Below are 18700 nucleotides of genomic sequence, written 5' to 3'. Positions count from 1 at the left end.
ATAAGACACCGTTTCGACTTCATTTGACGATATAAACGAGAAATTTATTCTTCTTCTTCTTCTTCTTATTTTAAGACTGTGTCTTGTGTTTTCAAAGAGGCAGCCTAAGTTGTGACTGCGAGGACCAGCTCTCATACCAGCGCTTTGGTGGTCTTCCAGGCGGTCTACTTGTATTGGGTCTCTCTTCCTTTGCGATTTTCGCCAGTCGATCGTTGTTCATTCTATTGACATGATCTCTCCATGCTCTTCTTCTAGTTCTGGCCCATCTCACTATATCCGGAACGTCACACATTCTTCTGATTTCATTGCTCCTTATTCTGTCTCTTAGTGTTTTCCCTGTGATTGAGCGTAATGTCTTCATCTCAGTTGTTCTAAGAATCCGTTTAGTAGTTGCAGTCTCCGCCCTCATTTCTATGGCGTATGTCATTACTGGTCTGACACAAGTTTTATATATCCGTGTTTTGCTTTCGATACTTAAAAATTTATTCCTCCATATCACGGTTCGAAGGAATCCTGATATCCTAGATGCTGCTGTTGTTTGCGTTTTGACTTCTTGTTTCAAGTTCCTTTTGCTCGTGATGTTAACACCTAAATATTTAAAGGACATAACCTGCTCTACACTTTTATCATAAATTGCCAATTTGCATCTTCTTGGTTCTCTCGCTATTGTCAAGGATTGTGTCTTTTGTTTCGATATGATCATATTGAATTCTCCTGCAACTGTTTCAAATCTGTGTAGAAGTTTTTGCAGATTATCCTCATCTTCAGATATCACAACCGCGTCATCAGCGTAGCAAACTATCTTAAACTCATGTTTTCCCATTCTGTATCCTCTGCCTGCCGTTTTGACTTCTTTTATGATTTCGATATGATTCCTATTTTTCATCTTGAGCATTGTTGCTTCAATTTTGTCTTTTGATATTAATTGTTGTTGGATGTCTTCTCCTTCCTCATATATATTTTCTTGTTTCTGTTCTGTGGATTGGCTTGTTATTATGTCACCGTAGAGTTCATGGAAATACCTTTCCCATTCTTTTAACGTTATTGTTTTCGTGTGGATGTATTCATTGATTGGTCCTTTGATGTTCCTTATCATATTCCAGAGAAATTTATTGGAATATTTTATTTTTAAATTTCATGTATTGATGTAGATCCATCCTCACCCCTTAACATCACCATTATTGCCTAGATATAAACAATTTTGTTGATCAGTTCAGTAACTTGATAATTTTGAGGAAAAAAATATACGCCTAGAGATTTCGTCTTCTACGTAGCAGAATCTGCACTCTGCATCCTCTACTTCTATTAAACAACTTTCATTGTCCCAAGTGTCCCGACAAGAATCTTGTTATTATTCATATATTATTCTTAATTATATATCAACCCCTGTAGATTGTCTCAGCAACAGAATCTCATCTATTTTCTTTTCAAGTCTTGCCTTTCTTCTTATGTTGCCGATTTCATAAAAGTTTCCAGGTTCTATGAATAGTTTATCCACATCCTCTTTACCATGTCTGCTATTTCCCTCCTGTCCAGAGTGTCTCGTAAGCAAATGAAGAATAAACTTGTTCTTGTTACTTAGCTTATTATTTACGTTGTCTGTCTAGGCCATCCCAATCTTCTACCACTAAAGCGCAAAGATCTAAGGGCTTCTTGTCTAATGGACAAAATGATAATCTGTCTGTGATACGAGTGTCTAGTTTTGGCACTGTACAACTCTATCCGTTCTATCCGACGTTTTGGAGTGTATCATTTAATGGTATTTGTGTCCATTTATTATATGTCATTTACAGCTACATCTTTTTTGTTTTATTACTTACAAAAAATAAAAATGAACATTGTATTGAATATGAGCCCAAGTATAAATTAGAATAAATGTTGGGAGATATATGAATAGGAAAATTAGCTCCCACATCTTAATTCGAAGTGAAATGTTTTCTCAAAAATAAACGTCTTCAGTATTCAGACATGTCTTAGATCACTGTTTGAGGGGAGGGAAGGAGGACTATCTCCGATGAATCCTTTTCTAAACATTTTCAGCAAAGTTTTTTGTTATACTTTCTTTTAATACATTAAAAGATGGGAGATCTTTAATCTCAGGCAGCTTTTAGATATTATAATTTATACCAGTTGCAGTGTCCCAGAATACCTGCATCAAACGTGATGATTGTTCTCACTATCGCCTTGTAATTCTACGTTAGGATCTTTTCTACGAAGGTTTTGTATACCATCAATGCTTTCGTCACTTTACAGGTTACCTTCTTCTCGTGCTTATTCCTGACTAGTTTACTATCTAGCGAGAGTGAGCCTCAGATATTTCTTCCCTATCTTCTATTTAAGGGCGATTCCTTTTAGACTATGCCACACAATGTAATTTTATGGGATGCAATGAGATATAATTTTCTCTCTCTATGATTTGAAATGTCAAATTTTTCTTGATTTCGGAGGTATAAGTCGCCGTTTCTTATTTATTCAATGTTGAAAATCCAAGTCCTATAAACATAAAAAGTTAACATTATTAATTTAAGCTATTAAGTTGGTAGGTATATTTATAATTAGGATTATCACGATTTTTCGTTATGAGAGGATTAATTTTGGAATTTGATAACCACAGTTCAAACATTGGTATTCATTGTAATGTATATTTATGAAAGTAAGATGTATTATCACGTGTATTGTCAAGTACTTTTATTAGACTGTGACAAAAGTTAGATCTGATAATTTCAGGTACATGTATTTACTGTTATTTGCTCAAATTATTATTAATATTGTCTAGTCTGTTCCATTATAAATAAACAACTTTTCATATTAATTGATAAGCCTCTCGCCATCATACAGGGTGTCTCGTAAATTAGAAAATATTTGTCATGTCCAAATAGTAATTATCTACATTCCACCTAACCGACATTTCTTATATTATGCCTATCTAAACACAAATTATGGGTCGATGAAAACTTTTATTATTTTACTCTGCCTTGATTGTAGTTTTTCTATAATTCGGTTATCGCCATGAGGTTATCAAGTTTTCTTTGATAGTTCTATCAATGTTTGCAATACATTTGATAAACAAAAACTCTTTTCGTGATTCAATGAGTAGTAATTTTATGTTTAACACATTGTAGTTAGATGATTAGCACATGTACACCGATACCTCGGGCCACACGCCGTTGCTTTGTACTTTTTAACGATAAGAAGATAATTTATCACTCTTGTGGCTTCACGCGTCTCTTTTTCTTCTTGTACTACGAGGGTTGCTACTCAAGATTTGAGATATACAAATAAAAACAAATTTATAAATGGATATGAATTAATTGTTTCCGAATATATTCTTCATTAACATCAATGAACTTTTGCATGTGTATGAACCAATTGTTAACGCACTTTTTCCATTCCAATTGATTTCGCAATTTATTTTTGATCTGCGTGAATGAAAAAAATCATTTGGTACCAAAGGACTGCACGGTGGATGACTCGTCAACTTGATGTTTCGACTGTTCAAAAACGGTTTCGTTTGAACTAATGTGTAGAGCTCGCATTCTCTTGGTGAAGAATATTTCGTCTTCTGCGATTTACCGCTACCAAATCGTTCAACAGTGTATTCTAGCTGAATATCCAAATTTCAACTAAAACATTTTCAATCATAACACCCTACATAAATTTAATCCGTGAACATAGTAAAGATGTAATATAGAAATGAGAATGTGATAACTTAAAAATTTCTTTTGCGTGACAAAATTCTCGAATTCTTAATTTTTATACATTCCACCAAATTCAAGCTATCGAATAATATTTTCAGTATTCATATGACGTTGTTAGAACGAATTCACGACCATCATTAGAAAACTTTTTAATACTATTCACCGTATAATAACTACTTCTTTTCAAAGTTATTCCTCATATCAAATATTTCGTTACTAACTGCAAATAATTTTGAATTTGAAATCAACTACGATAGAGAAATTCGAAGTTAATTCTCAAATTTGAAATTCTGATTTATTTAAATTGATACGTACAAGGAAAAAGATATGTTCCAGTGTAGATTGTGTGAATTAGTTGATTCAATTTTCAAACCTGAGAAAACACCTACTGAATAAAGCTGAAAGATATCGTATTTTCCATATCTGCTTCCATCATTAGTGGGTATAAAGTTTTTCCAAGCACGCTTGAAAAGATTCATAGTATAATTGCATAAAAGTTCTTTAACATGACAGATAATAATAATAATTCTTGTGTCAGACTATACAATATAATCCATTTTAAAATGAACAATATAAGACATTCAATATTGCATCAAACAATATTTCTGCATTTGAAGTAACAAAAGGTAAAAATAAATAGAAAACGAAAGTAAATTTTCATTTGAAATAATGCGTAGTACCAAAAAATATCTCAATATTCATAAAACCAATTCAATTTCCAATTGTCTTTGAATCTTCAATCCAAACTTCTTCACCAAAGCTTCTCAAAAACATATCCAAATCACAGCATACAACATTTTTCCAATCAATATAATAAAATCGGATTCAATCACTAATTGACATTTATATAATTGGATTTGCAGCTAATTATGCTTGGATCTGTACATCAATGTTGGAAGAGAGATACAAGCTTTATTGTCATGAGAAAATTCTACAATTTTATGGACAAAGCGACACAATTTTATATTAGATAAAATGAAACAATAATTTGGCTTGATAATAATTAGAATACATATAATATCCATCTCCATACTAAATTGCACTATGCCAGTCTATTGGTCTATGGTAGATTATAGAATTCTGCCACAGAAATTAGCTCATTGAATCATTTTTTGGCACTAAAGATAATGGAATTCAGAAATCAGAAGTGGGTATGTTTAAGTAAATCCAAATTTTCTCTTCTGGTAGGGTAGCTATAAATAGTTGAGTTGGGAAAGTGTTTGCAAACCAAACAAAGGGATTCTAAAATGAAAGGAACGGGGAGAGTTAGAATTTCTATTTCTTAAAATAGAACTAGCAATGCGTTCTACTACTTGAAATTCAAATGTAACGAATAGCTCTTTTTTGTAGATTCGAAGAGGTGCAAGCTACAAGACCTCCAGAAAGACAAATGCAAGAGCCGAGTTGCTTAGCAGAGGATAATTTTTCACCAAGGTTTCTACAAGTACAGACCATTGAAGGACACAATCAATATGTATACCAAGAAACTTGGTCGAATTTGACGATCGTAATGTTGCGTTTTAGAGGTTGTAAAACTCCTTCTTATGATAAAACTGAGGTTTTTTCAGCGTTTAAACAATGACCGTTCGCGTCAGACCAGGACTTAATCATAATGAGATTAAGATATGGATCACTCCAAGCTACACTGTTGTCATCCGAAAATAAAGGGAATCTATCATTCATTCGTAAATCTGTGACATCATTAATGAATACTAAAAGAAGATTGGACCTAAAACTAAGCTCTGAGGTACACCCCTGCCAACTGGTAAATTACTTTACCATGAGTTTTTACACAATCGAAAGCCTTAGCAAAATTACAAAAAACTCGAATAGACGGTTTTTCCTTAGTCTTCCAATTATCTTCGATAGGATTGGTAATGATGCAATAGGACGATAGTTACCAGTGTTATTTTTCTCACCACCCTTGTGCAGGGGAAAAATTATTGCTGTTTTTAGACAGCTAAGGAAAAATCCATTCTTAAGGAATTCGTTGATCAGAGAACATAGAAAGTTTATCATTACTTCTGAAAAATTTGAAAATAACATAGCTGATAACCCATCGAAGCCGTAGGAAGTCTTGTTTTGAATGCTTAGTATGGTTTGCTTTAGTTCAAATTTATTCACAGGTCTAAGGAAGAAACTGGCAATGATTCTCTTAGAAGAAATGAAAAAAGAGAAATCATCACGACTTGGGGATATTTTAGAGCTAATAACGTTCAATAGATGATTGTTAAGTTTGTCTGGATCGAGGTCAATAATGTTTGATGAATGCGTTCTGTTTCTCACATCATTGATAACAGACCAAGTTTCTTTCGAAGAATTTCTACCTCTAGAGATGCGATTGTTGTTCTAGTTTTGTTTAATAATTTTGATACTTTTCCGATACGATGATCTATAGCTATTGATATAATTAAGTATTTGAGGATTGTCAATAACGAGTTAATATCGCAATTTACAGTTATGCAATGAATATCAAATAGTAATAAACGGTGCTATTTTATCAAATAGCATATATAACCAATGACAATTAGAATGAGAAGACAAGGAACAAAACTTTTTTTGAATGCAAATTGAGCTTGACATTTCTTTGGAAATAATTACTCTGTATGGGGTTATTCATAATAATTCAATCAACCTCATCAACTGTTGGCTGTATGGATTTGATTTGGATACTATTCCGTTATCAGTAACGTAAAGTTCAGGAAAGTTTTCGTTTTATTTTATCTGCAAAACTCTTATATGAGAAACGTTACATTATGTTAAATCTAGTTTTATTTTTCCATTGGACAGTATCGAATTAGGACTGAATTTCATTGTCCTCGATTCATTGTCCAAGTACTCAACATTTTTTTCGGGTTGTAATCCTACCTGCGAACCGAAACTTTTGGGTAGGCAACCATTCATGCGCATTTATTCCAACCAATCTTATCGTGTCCCAATTTTATCTTCCTACCCCTCTGTTGGACATGCTATTCTTTTGAATCTAGGAGTATAGATCATCCAATAAAATTTTCAACTTTCATAGAATACTAAATGTATGTACTAAAGCTACTTACATGTTTTCTGGACATATTTATAACTTACTCCTTTATTTGTTATTAATGCTATTTATATTATTAAATGCCCCATCCAAAAATACATACTTAACCAGTATATCGATATGCCATAATACTTTTAATATCAAAGCACTACATTCTCTCTGAATTTTTCAGAAAAGTTGATTTCAGCTCATTTCTCTTACCGTTCTCGATTTTCCTTCAAACGTTTGTTTTTGATCGTATTGACAATACAACTTGTTACCGATTACCTAATAAACATCGCTTCTTATTTGCTCTCGGGAGTGATACCAGTGGATGTAGACACTGCGTATGTTCGAACTTAGTTTTTAACTCCTGCTTTCATCGAAACCGGAATTCAATAGATCAATTTCAACGTATTTGAGGAAAAACCATAGAAAAACTTTTTCTTATTAAGTCCAATTTGTTGATAAATATGTTATTATCATATCTCTTAAATGGATTGCTTCGTGCTTATAAATTTTGGTTTCCAATAAAGTAAGTATTTTAATGTTATTTATGGTGTACGTATAATTACATCAATAGATAATTTCTGAACGAATACCTTTACTTATTTCATGGCTGTACAGTATAAGGAGAACCTCAACCTCCTATAAAATAGAGATCCACTTCATCTGATGCCTCCAATTTCCAACTTTCATTCTCTTTCCCTTTTTTATGGACCTTCACTACTTGTTTTCTCTTCCTCTCTTCTTTGTTGCTGCTATTTCATTTATTCTTTCCAGATGTCTGACCCATTGTATTTGTTAAGATTTCATAACGATTACTGGATCTTTTTTGTGAAGCTTATCTAACTACAAATTAGTTTTAATTCTCCAAATATCTCCATCATTTATTGGTCCATAATATATTAACTTCAAAAATTTTGTTCCAACATTAATAAGATTGTTCAAGTTTCGACTGCATAAGTAATAAAAGTCCTAATTATATAACTTCAGCTCCAACTTTCTTGATAGTAGAAAGGATTTAAACAGCTCACCACTAAAAAATAGTACCGGTTGCAAAGAGCGAGCCTCACTTTTATCTCCGGATTCGATTTGCTCTGTCCATTACAATATATTCCATTTTTTTCTTGTTTATTTCAAGTATACTTCTAAATCTCTGTATTTCCCAGTTGGGAGAAAATTGCGATCGCAGAAAATTCAGCTTAAAACAGTTCCTCCTCGGCTCGAATAAATTTTCCTTATTATGTGTTTTAAACAAAAGGTAAAATAATTAAATAAATGTTATTGTTATTATTGTTCATTTGAAGTTACAATGGATTGTTAATACCAGACAAGAATTTCAATGTAAGTAAAGTAAAATCGTGTCATATTTTGAATAATATAAATCCCAACCAAAATCTCATAACAACTGTGAATGTGCCAATAACAACTTCGCAAAACATCAGAGCGTAAATCAATTGAAGTAATTGATTTAGATGTTTGTGTCATGTTAGAAAACGATTCGCAATTGACTATTTAACAAATGTTCATGGAATTTGATAGTTGGTAATGAGAACCTCACATGATAATATTCAATTAATACAAATTCAATGTATGGTAATGTGAAAAAACTCATTGAATAAATCCCACAGCCATTACCCGTTAAAGATTGATGTGTTATAATTAGAGACAACAAAATAATCGTGGGAAACTTGAATGGTGATGAATATATTGATTAGTGAACACCATAATACATGAACATGTCAAATCCATAATTTATACCAGATAGCAGATAGGATATAGCAGATAGGCTTCGCACAGAAATAAGGATCGAGCAGATATAACACAAGGAAAACTTCCATACAGAGCATGTTGGAAATCAAGCATCTACTTTACTTCATATTTTTTATAGTTCCTAATTCACTCACTAGTCAAACGTTGTATATCTGTCAACATATGTCGAATATCTACATTCTTTTTTTCAGTAGTAGCAGATTTTTGTGGCATGATTTAGAAGAATCCGTCACTGTAGCAAAAAAGTTTTTATTAATTTAGGGAAAGTGATTTTGTTGTGGGTGATGAATTATTGAAGATCCTTCTAATCAAGCATGAATAAGGACATATACAATGATAATCTTGGAATAACCAAGTATATGTTACATCAAAATAAATATTAGTCAGGAGATTCATATTCAAAATTCAACAATTTTATTTGCTAATTCCTAATTCCAGTAAATCGTCGTTCACTTATTCATAAGTATCCATTAAAAGGTTACTCGTACCAAATCTGTTGTGTATTTCCTTAGTAGCGCCTCAAAAGTTTACAGAAACCCATCAGTTTTTATCTCTCACATCCAAATTGGTTTCAATATTTTTGTCTACCAAATTGTAGCTGTCTCATTTAAGTTGCTCTATTATTTCTGCAAAGTCACTTTTGGAACTTAATAAACAGCTGAACCGTCTTATTTTATTATATTTCCGGTGAATATATACCTTAAAGTCATAAAAGACTATTAAACCTTCAAATAAAAAGTTCTATCGTGCATATTTCAATCTATAAATCCGCACCCAATAAATATTCCGTGCCACACATCTGCTGTATCTCATATGTTACAAAAATTTGACCGGTTGGTTTAAAGGGCAATATTCAGCAATGGATTTTGGTTAACGCAAATCTATCAATCACTTTAACGATTGGAACTGTTTTTTGCTTTCCCGTAAATCGAACCATACGGTAAAATACGCAGAAGTCTCTTCCGTAACAGAAACAATTCCTCATTTGTTCTTGTGCCTCCTCTAGTTTATGTTGTTGAAGTAAGTACTAGCACTTCTTCAAACGGAGAAACTAAAATTAAATTTACAGCGTCTGTCAGTCCTCAAGCACCGCAAATTGATTGAACAATTAAAGCTTAACGATCTAATAAGATATTTGGATTTGCCCAAAAAAGCTGAACTGCTAAGCTCAAGACTAAAACAGTGGAATCTGCTTAAGACCTGAGTTGAAGTTACCGTGTACCATAAACCGTACAGTTCATATGTTGATTTGTTTTCTCAAGAGAAGGACTTAGTGTACTGTAATGATATTGTTGTTAAGGGTGGGTGATGAACATATGTCAGAGGAATGGAGACTCTTCATTGATTGCTCAAAGTCAAGTCTAAAGGTTGCATTGTTCTATACCGAAAATAAATTTCCATCAGTTTCTTAAGCTTACGGAGCTCATTTAAACAAACATTATAAAACTAGTATTTGAAAAGATAGGATACAGAAAGTACGATGGTCAATATATGCAAATATCAGCAAATATTAGTAAGAGCAATATTCGTCGAGAACTGTTCACAATCCACAAGTCTCGAAAAAATGATATCACAACCTCTGCACATTAAATTGGGGCTAATAAGAAATTTTTCAAAAGCCAAACAGAGAGTTGAAACTGGTTTCAAATTTTTAAAACAAGAATTTCCAAATTGTACTTGTTGGATCCGATGTCAAAAAATTGATTAGAGAATCAATCATACATGACCACCTCAAATGAAAAAGAAAGGAATGTTTGGATAGTGTGAAAGTTATTGAAAACTTTTTGGGAACTATAGATCTCCTCAACATTATGACTTCATCAAAAAAATGCTCAATACATATTTCAAATTGGGATGTAATATGTCCTCGAAAATACACTCCCACATAAAATTTTTTCCGGAAAATATTGGTGATTTAGGGACGAGTTTGGAGATCGCTTTCATCAAGATGTCGCCACAATTGAAAATCGCTATCAAGGAAAATGAAATCCAGCAAAACTTCCAGACTACTTTTGGTCTTCAAATAGAGACACCGCGGAAACCGAATATACAAACATTTTTTATAAATGTTTCCAGCGCATTTGATGTCTCCTTTTAGAACTTTATATTATAGCGGGCAGGCTATTAATAGTATTTCTTGTAAATAATAATTACAGGAATGTGTATTTATTCATTTCTTTTGCATTTTTTTTTTGTTCTAGGACTTCGTAGAATTCTATTTGTGGTATTTAAATGAGTTCATATAGTACAATAAGTTAGTTTTAAATAGATGGTCGTAGTGGAAATAACGAATTAGTAAAAGTTATCGCAGAAATTATTTAAGTGACATAAATAAAGTATTAAAGTTAAGTGTATTGTACATATAGTGTGTAGATAAATTAAGAACGTAATAGACAGTGTTTGTTAATTCACCCCACGAATAGAAGGAGTGTAAATAAATCCGAAAAACATTATATTACAAGTTTTTTGTTTCCTAGTGTAATTTGTTATAATTCAAAATTCTTGTCAATAATTCAAAATCATCTTTCACAATACCTACACGATGTCATCCTCCGAATCGAGCAATAACTAACCCCATTATTAATATGTAATCTAGATTAAACGTCGGTGGTGGAAGAGACTAACCACGTCCCGAACATGTAAATCGAGATAAGCACAATACGGCGTCGGCAGTGTCTTAATCAATTGAAAATTTTAGGGAGAAATTAATTCCAAGCGATGCAAATTAATTATTAATCAATGGTTGAAAGCAGTATTAGATATTTATATTCCTCTTAATTTGCTATGATATGGTAATTTATCAATTTGAAAACCTTTTTCATAAAGTCCGTAATTTTGTAATGTTTTTTCGATGGTTAATATTTTACATCGATCTACTGCCAGAAGCCAAATGAGAAAAAAGCAATTACACTTGGGGAATTTTGAAGTAGGATCCTGTTGTGTTTTGATATAACATTACGAGTATATTTTGTATAATGTAAGTGATATTTCCGAGAAGCATCGTTTTATTTGTAATGAATTAATCCATGTTTCTTGTGTTTCCTCCACTTGGACCTCAGTCTCAGTATCTGAATTTATCATGAGCAGATATTCTATTACCTAGATATATCTATCTAAATCAATGCTCAGAAGAACGTTCTCGTACAAGATATGTTTAATAACAAGAGAGCAGTAGATTAAAGCTTGAACAATATTATATTACTACTTCAGCTTACATAAGTGTCAGGAAGAGAGTATGATGTTAAAAAAAACTTTTTCTCAATTTGCTGGGTAACATCTTGTTTTTGTCTTCATCTTCTTCTTCTCTAGACCTCCATATGCACTTTTGAGTATTGAGATTCTAGTTTTCATTCTCCTCTCATCAATTTTTTCCACTGTTTCCGATCCTTTGCACCTTTATTCATCAGCTATGCTATTTTCTATTCTCTTCTATTCTCATATTTTTTTGCTTCTGGTCATTTTCTTATTAGCCTTGATGTTACTCTCGTTTTGTGACCATATCAAATTGAAAATCTAGCTATTTTGATTTGTATTGGTTCCTGTTTGAGCTTCTCTAAAATTATTACATTTCTTATCATATGCGTCCTCGTTCTCCCTGCTATTTTCCTCAGTTGATTTATCTTCCCTGCTACTTTTCTAGCCCATATATTTTTGTTCATTATCCACAATTTCGTATATTACCCAATTAAGTAGCTATGCGATGATATCTGTACTCCAAGCAATAAGAGCAAAATCTTTGTTTCGACTAGAATATATCTTATTAGTATCATCTGGATATCAATCAGAATTGATCTGAAACAAAGGCATATCGAACCACGTCCACTAAGTGACATTACCAGAACAAAGGGCCATAGCTCAGTAAAGTTTTAACTATTGTGGCGTATATACCTCTGCAAATATCACCACAAATTGTATGATCGATATTTCGCAAGGAATTAAGTAATTAATAATGAAAACGATGCTGCTGATATTTTCAATCACTCAAAGATTATATACCAACAACCATTACAAGTTTAATGGCTCTGAAAATGAGAATTTTTGAATTAATTGAAAGAAAATATAACAAGAAAATTTTGATAACGGAACGAGTGATGAGAATAATCACGAAAATAATGTGTGGATGAGAATAACGACGAATGGGAAGACGAAAAGGAAGAAGAGCCAACGACTTCTCATAGATGAACTGAGCAAAGAGTGGAACATTATGGAAATTAGAGAAAGAGATGAAATATCTCGCAATTCAAGTTTTGGGTATTTGGCACATGATATTAAATAGAATCGCTCACTTTATGAATAAATATATTCCAAAAATAGCCACTGATTTCCCTGGTGAAAGTGATGATTGATACACACGTGCAATTGAAGCATTCATGTAGAGCTACTAAATTTAACTTTGAAGAATTATGGACACAGGAACCCAAAGTGGAAAAACTTGTATGGACCACGTTTTCTTAAAAATTACTGAACTGCTGCTGTCACAGATATTACTGAAAAGTTTATAAACAATGTGTGAAATTTTAGAAGGATGATAAAATATAAATACGAAACCATTTGGTAGATATTCTATGTAAAGCGTGATATGTGACAATTGGTTCTTTTTTCAGAATTTTCAATTGTTAGTATATTGAACAGAAAATCAGTTTTCAAGTTGAAGAATTAAGAGTTTTTTTAACATACACCATATAAACTCGTAGGCCAATGAAAATTTCAAAGCAATAAAGTCTGTCAAATATTTGACAACATGGTGACCGAAATTAAAATTCCAATGACCATGCGGAATTAACTCACAATAAATTTCTGTTTGTGCTCTCGGCTCAATATTTGCCCCAATAAAAAGATATAAGAAATGAGATCTGGAGATTTCAGTGGCTATTCAATAAAACCATATCTATTCATGTGACCATCGGCTAATTGATTTTGTAGATTTTCCTCAGCATTATACATAAATTTGGATTTGTCAGAAGAGGAAAAGCTCATTAAACTCATTACTGAGATTTTGATCGTGTTTATTTGATTCATATTTTTTTCTCAAAACTGTATTCTTCTAACGGGATCATTTTCTAATAATTCTTTGACGATTTTGAGTTCTTAAGGATGAAATTTATGTACTCCAAGAATTCAGGCTACTGACCACTAGATATTTTCAACATCATTAGATATATGTAGAAATTTGAGTTTGTTTGAACTGATACTTCCTCTAAGCGCATTTTGTTGATGTGCATAATAGTTACATGAATACGTTCTGTATAATAACTCAATTTCATATTTGTTAGTTCAATAAAAACCATAGAAATACAATTCCTGTTGATCTTGTTTAATATCTAGATTGTTGGTTTGTTGGTTTTTCATAAAATATGACTATTTATTCGAGGATCAAGACATGAAATTTTCCTATTTTATTCGATATGAATTACTCACACACCTCACTAGAATAGCCATCAAAATGATAGTCATCCAAACAGAATAAAAACCAAATGAAAACTGGAAATAATAATAAACAAAGTAATATATTTTCGGGCTAACCAATGATGGATGACCATATTCGTTTTATTAAAAAATCAAAACTACTTTGAAATACACTATTTATTACATAATGGAATAAGTAGTTAGACGTGGTTTCAATAATCCGATGAGCATACTAGATACTAATAATACTTAAAAATCCTATTGTATGAAAGGTTATAATTATCTATAAGTATGGTAGTTAGAGTCATCGATACAAAATGAAAAACGTAATTTGATACTTTATTGGAACTTATTGGGTACCTATTAAGATCGTATACCATAAATCTTAATGAATACAGTAAACCTTCAGTTTAAGTAGCTAAATTTATGATTCTTCATAGTCACATTAATATAAGACAGAAATTTGGTAATACGAGAGGATACGTTAGAGGCGGGTAAAAATAAGGAAATATTGTATCCTTCAACTAAATTACTAACAAATTCTTACATAAGAGATTGTACCTATTCCTAGGTTATACTTGTGCGATGTTTATAAATTTAAATAATTTCAAATGAGAAATTATTATATCAAAACAAAAACCACCCTGCATATAAATTTTTTTACACTTTTACAGATGATTCAATTGAAATAACTATTTCTGAAGTGTTTTATGCTGATTCTACATCTGCTTTCCGTTTAATTCTATCATGTCTATATTTTGTACAATTTCTTGATCTAATTTTACTCGACCGTAATATTCATTTTATGAAGAACAACAAGTTTTTTCACGCATCAACAATACAAATTTTGTTTTCAATATTAGGTTAATTGTATCATTATCATTATGTAGAAAAACTCCTTTAAAACTTCTAGAGGAATCAATACAAAGTCTCTACTCAGATGTTTCGAAAGTCATTCCAAAATATTTCTTTAGATCAGAAATATCACAACAGGATACCATTATATTTTGTTCTTCAAAGAAAGGTAGTGAATCTCGTTTTACAAAGCAAAACCATCAGAAGAATACCTGGGGCTAAAATATCTTCTGATTTCAATTTTGAGCCTAGAAGTTTAGAGCCCTCTTTCGATAGGTTTAAATCTTTAACGAAATCATTTAATTCTGTTTGGGTAAACATCGGTGGTTCATTGCGTCTTCTTGGACTACATTCATTATCTGATAAATTGGCTTCACTCTCAGATTTAGCTGATATATCGATCAAAATGTCGGGTGGAGATGAAATCGGTAGATTGGGCTCGTATGGCACAGATGGTTTTGCTGATGGAATGCTGTAGTCAACAACGCTCTTTTTATTTCTAGAACTGTATCCACTGCTGTCTACCATGGAAAAATAGTAGTCGTTTACATGATTATCCGGTTCTCGCCATACCATAAAGAATATAAAGGGCATTTGTGTCTTTCTTCTTGTCTTCCAAAGACGCAATGGAACCTCATGATTTGTCTTTATCTCATAGTATTATGATGATAAAATAAACAAAATTCAGGTTCATCACAAACCCATGTTTCGCTTATTTAAAATTATCACAAATACGATTATGACAAAATACATCAAATTCAAACACTTTCGCATCGCTCATTTTGTATCGACACTATTTTTACAATTATCGGAAAAAGAATAAGAAATGAACTGGGGTGGGAAAAGAGTGAGGAATTAACTCGTTATTGTATACTCTATTTGTTTGTACTTGATCTCGGCAACTTGCCTAAATAGATTACTGCAGTCGATGCATGATTGAAATGAATTTCCGTTTGTCAGTAAGGTGCCGACAGGCGAGAGAAACATCTAACAGGCCGATGTTGTACATATAAATCCTAACTTCACACAAGAATCTTGAATGTACGCTTTACGCGTTCTACACGCTTTATCACGGCTGGGAATGAATCCTCACGATACAAATTTTAGATTTATGACTTAAGCAACCGTAGTAGGAAAAATTGCATTTTTGAATTCAGCGTCAAAAACTGCTTCAAGAAAATCTATTCTCATTTTCTAATAGATTTTGATGCAGGGTAGTGTAATTTCCAGTATTAGAAAGAAATAGAATTTGAATGAAGAAACATTCCGAAACTTGTATATTGTAACTATGTGTATTATCCTATTCTAAAAATATCATGATATGATCTTAAATAATCTTTATAAATATATGCTATATCACCCCATATATTTATATAGAAGGATCGCCACCTCGAAAATATAGATTTGGACGCAGTTTCCCCCGTTTCATTTCCAAGTTCTTAGATATTTTGTGTAATTGGTGGAAAAAATACATCTTTGCCTCGGAAAACAATGAAAACGACGAGTTTAATTCGTTCGCCAATCTGGGATCAGAAAACCATTCTCAAATGTACCAAAAAGTGTACCTGTTTGCAAGACAAACTCTGCAATGGTGGATAGAAACATAATGAGTATGAATACGATAATGAGCCTTCTATCTGTTTCACCAATCAACTGAAACGTTTGAACAGGCGCAAAATATGACCGGTAACTAATGATCATCTAACACACTATATTCATGCTATAGGCCCGTGATTCCCAAAGTGCTTCAGGTGAACCACCAGGAATTGACGAGGATCTACGTTGGGCCCAAAAATGGGGGTCCACAGTCTACGAAAATTTATTTTATTTCGATATGAAGGCGGATAATTTATTAAGAAGCTCAACGACTGTTACTTGTGGAAACTAGCTTATGCTATATTCAGTACAAAGCGTCGAGACTTGCCGTTACTGCGCTGTCAATAACGCTTGTTTAGACATACAAATTCATACGACTTGAGGTGTATGTGCTTGCAATCTTGCATGAACTAGTTTGATTCTTGACCAATTAAAATACGAATGTCAATGTGTGAGAATCGATAGAGTCTATCGGATCTAGCAAATTTTTGGAAGTTGTCTATAAAACAGAAAAGTTTGGGAATTATTGCATAACGGACGATATGGATTGCCGCTGGTGCTTGAAGAAGATAGAAACTGCAGACCACGAAATCGATGATTACTCAGCCTCCCATGGCTCTATTAGAAGGCGTAACGATCCTAGACCGCCCACTTACCTAACTATGAGTATAGCTTTTAAGAGAGTTTCTATTAAAAGTTAAAAAAAAATCAAAATTTTCAAGTAACGCACATTTGCTATTGTAACCAAAAATTAAGAAGAAACTGTTCTTTTCAGGATGAGTTTGTCGAATCTTCGTAGATCAACACCTGAATCATAATTCATTATACTCTCCACTGGTAAGTATTTTACAAAAGTACTGTAGCAAACTCACACAAGCGATAAAATTATTTTTTAATACGATCACCATGCATTTTTCATAAAAAATTGTTTGATACACGCGTCTATGATAGTAGATAAAGTGGTTTCTGGGAATTATTCGTATTCGACTTGGATGTATGGTTTTTACTATCCTAATAAACTCTATTAACATAAATATAATATAGAGTCAAATTAAGTTCCTGGCATTCGAGTTCCGTCAGATTATGACGAAGAGCATATTTGATAAATAACTGAATTAAATAGACTTCTCGTCCAATAATGCTACGCTCATGAGTATTCGTATGCAGTACGGAAATAGAACGGAACGAAGCTTTAAAACCGCTAACATGAACGAATGAATAAAGAGGAGGAATAATTACCCAAATTCGCCGCATCTGGAATCAACAGGTTTTAAAATTGATCATTTATTATGTTTGATAAATAAACGCAGACTGTCGAGGCTTAGATCTGTTCCAACAATTTGGAACCTAATTAATCTATCAAGGGTATATTAGATTGCTGTATACAGTGTGTATTCACATTTAATATGAAATTCTCAAATTTTTTATAGAAAAATACTTGACCTCAGATTTATCAGTTATAATATATATATAATATAATATAAGATATTCGAAAATAATGAATTATTTTACAAGTAACGAGACGTAATCTGCAAAAAGTCACGACCTCGTGGCTAGTTACGAACATATAACAAATGAACCCACAATCTTATGTCGTCAAAAACAAAACGTTTCACAACTCAGTTCTCCGTAAAAAGTTGTGAGATCTATGTAATACAAATCGGTTGATTTATTCAGTCCCTACTTATGGGACCTTCTGTCTTAAGCTATTACATAATTAGCTTATCTAACAACATCATGTTAACATTATTGTTAAAAATCTTGTTTTTCTTTAAAAGTTTTTTTAATGGCCAAGTCAAGCTATTCTATTTAAATATAAAATATTTTTAATATTATTGTGATCACTATAAGATGTTGTTAGATTGGGTAATTACGTAAAAGTTTATGAGGTCCTGTAAGTAGGGACTGAATGAATCAGCTCACTTGTTTTTAGATGGATCTGACAACTTTTTACGGTAAAAGAACTGAATTGCATAATTGTTTTTTTATGGAATATCATTTTTTTGTAGATAGACCTCCTCTTCCAGCAACCTACTTCTCAAATACCAACAACGAATTTTTCTAACGACCACACTCTGTCTTATGAGCCTATCTTATTTTTGTAGTTAGTCATCCTGTTTTTCTTTTCCAGTTGTACTTCTTGAACTTCATATGAGCATATGCTATACATATGGGAAAATGTTCACGATAAACATAATAACAATTCCATGTGTTGACCGGAACAAGTTCATAAATGTTAGTTTCTGTATTTTCCGTATCAATATCCACTTTTTGCACTATACCTATGGAACCATTAACACATATTCATTTATTTTATTTTCTTATACATCATATCATATGGAAATACAAA

At 32.3% G+C, this 18700-nt stretch overlaps 1 protein-coding gene across 1 annotated transcript; it reads right to left on the bottom strand.

Moving 5' to 3' along the window:
• Nucleotides 1-87: 87 nt before the first annotated feature.
• LOC130448413 (uncharacterized) lies at nt 88-17663 on the bottom strand. The gene is made up of 2 exons (XM_056785787.1): nt 17590-17663; nt 88-2493 (listed from the first exon to the last, which is right to left on the bottom strand). Exon 2 carries the CDS (start codon nt 1094-1096, stop codon nt 92-94), a length of 1005 nt encoding a protein of 334 aa, XP_056641765.1. The 5' UTR covers nt 1097-2493; nt 17590-17663; the 3' UTR covers nt 88-91.
• Between the last annotated feature and the right edge of the window lie 1037 nt (nt 17664-18700).

The sequence above is a fragment of the Diorhabda sublineata genome, chromosome 1 (genome assembly GCF_026230105.1).
Source record: "Diorhabda sublineata isolate icDioSubl1.1 chromosome 1, icDioSubl1.1, whole genome shotgun sequence".
Lineage (NCBI taxonomy): Eukaryota > Metazoa > Arthropoda > Insecta > Coleoptera > Chrysomelidae > Diorhabda > Diorhabda sublineata.
The sequence above is the reverse complement of the archived record's forward strand: the minus strand, read 5'-3'. Positions and strand labels throughout refer to the sequence as shown.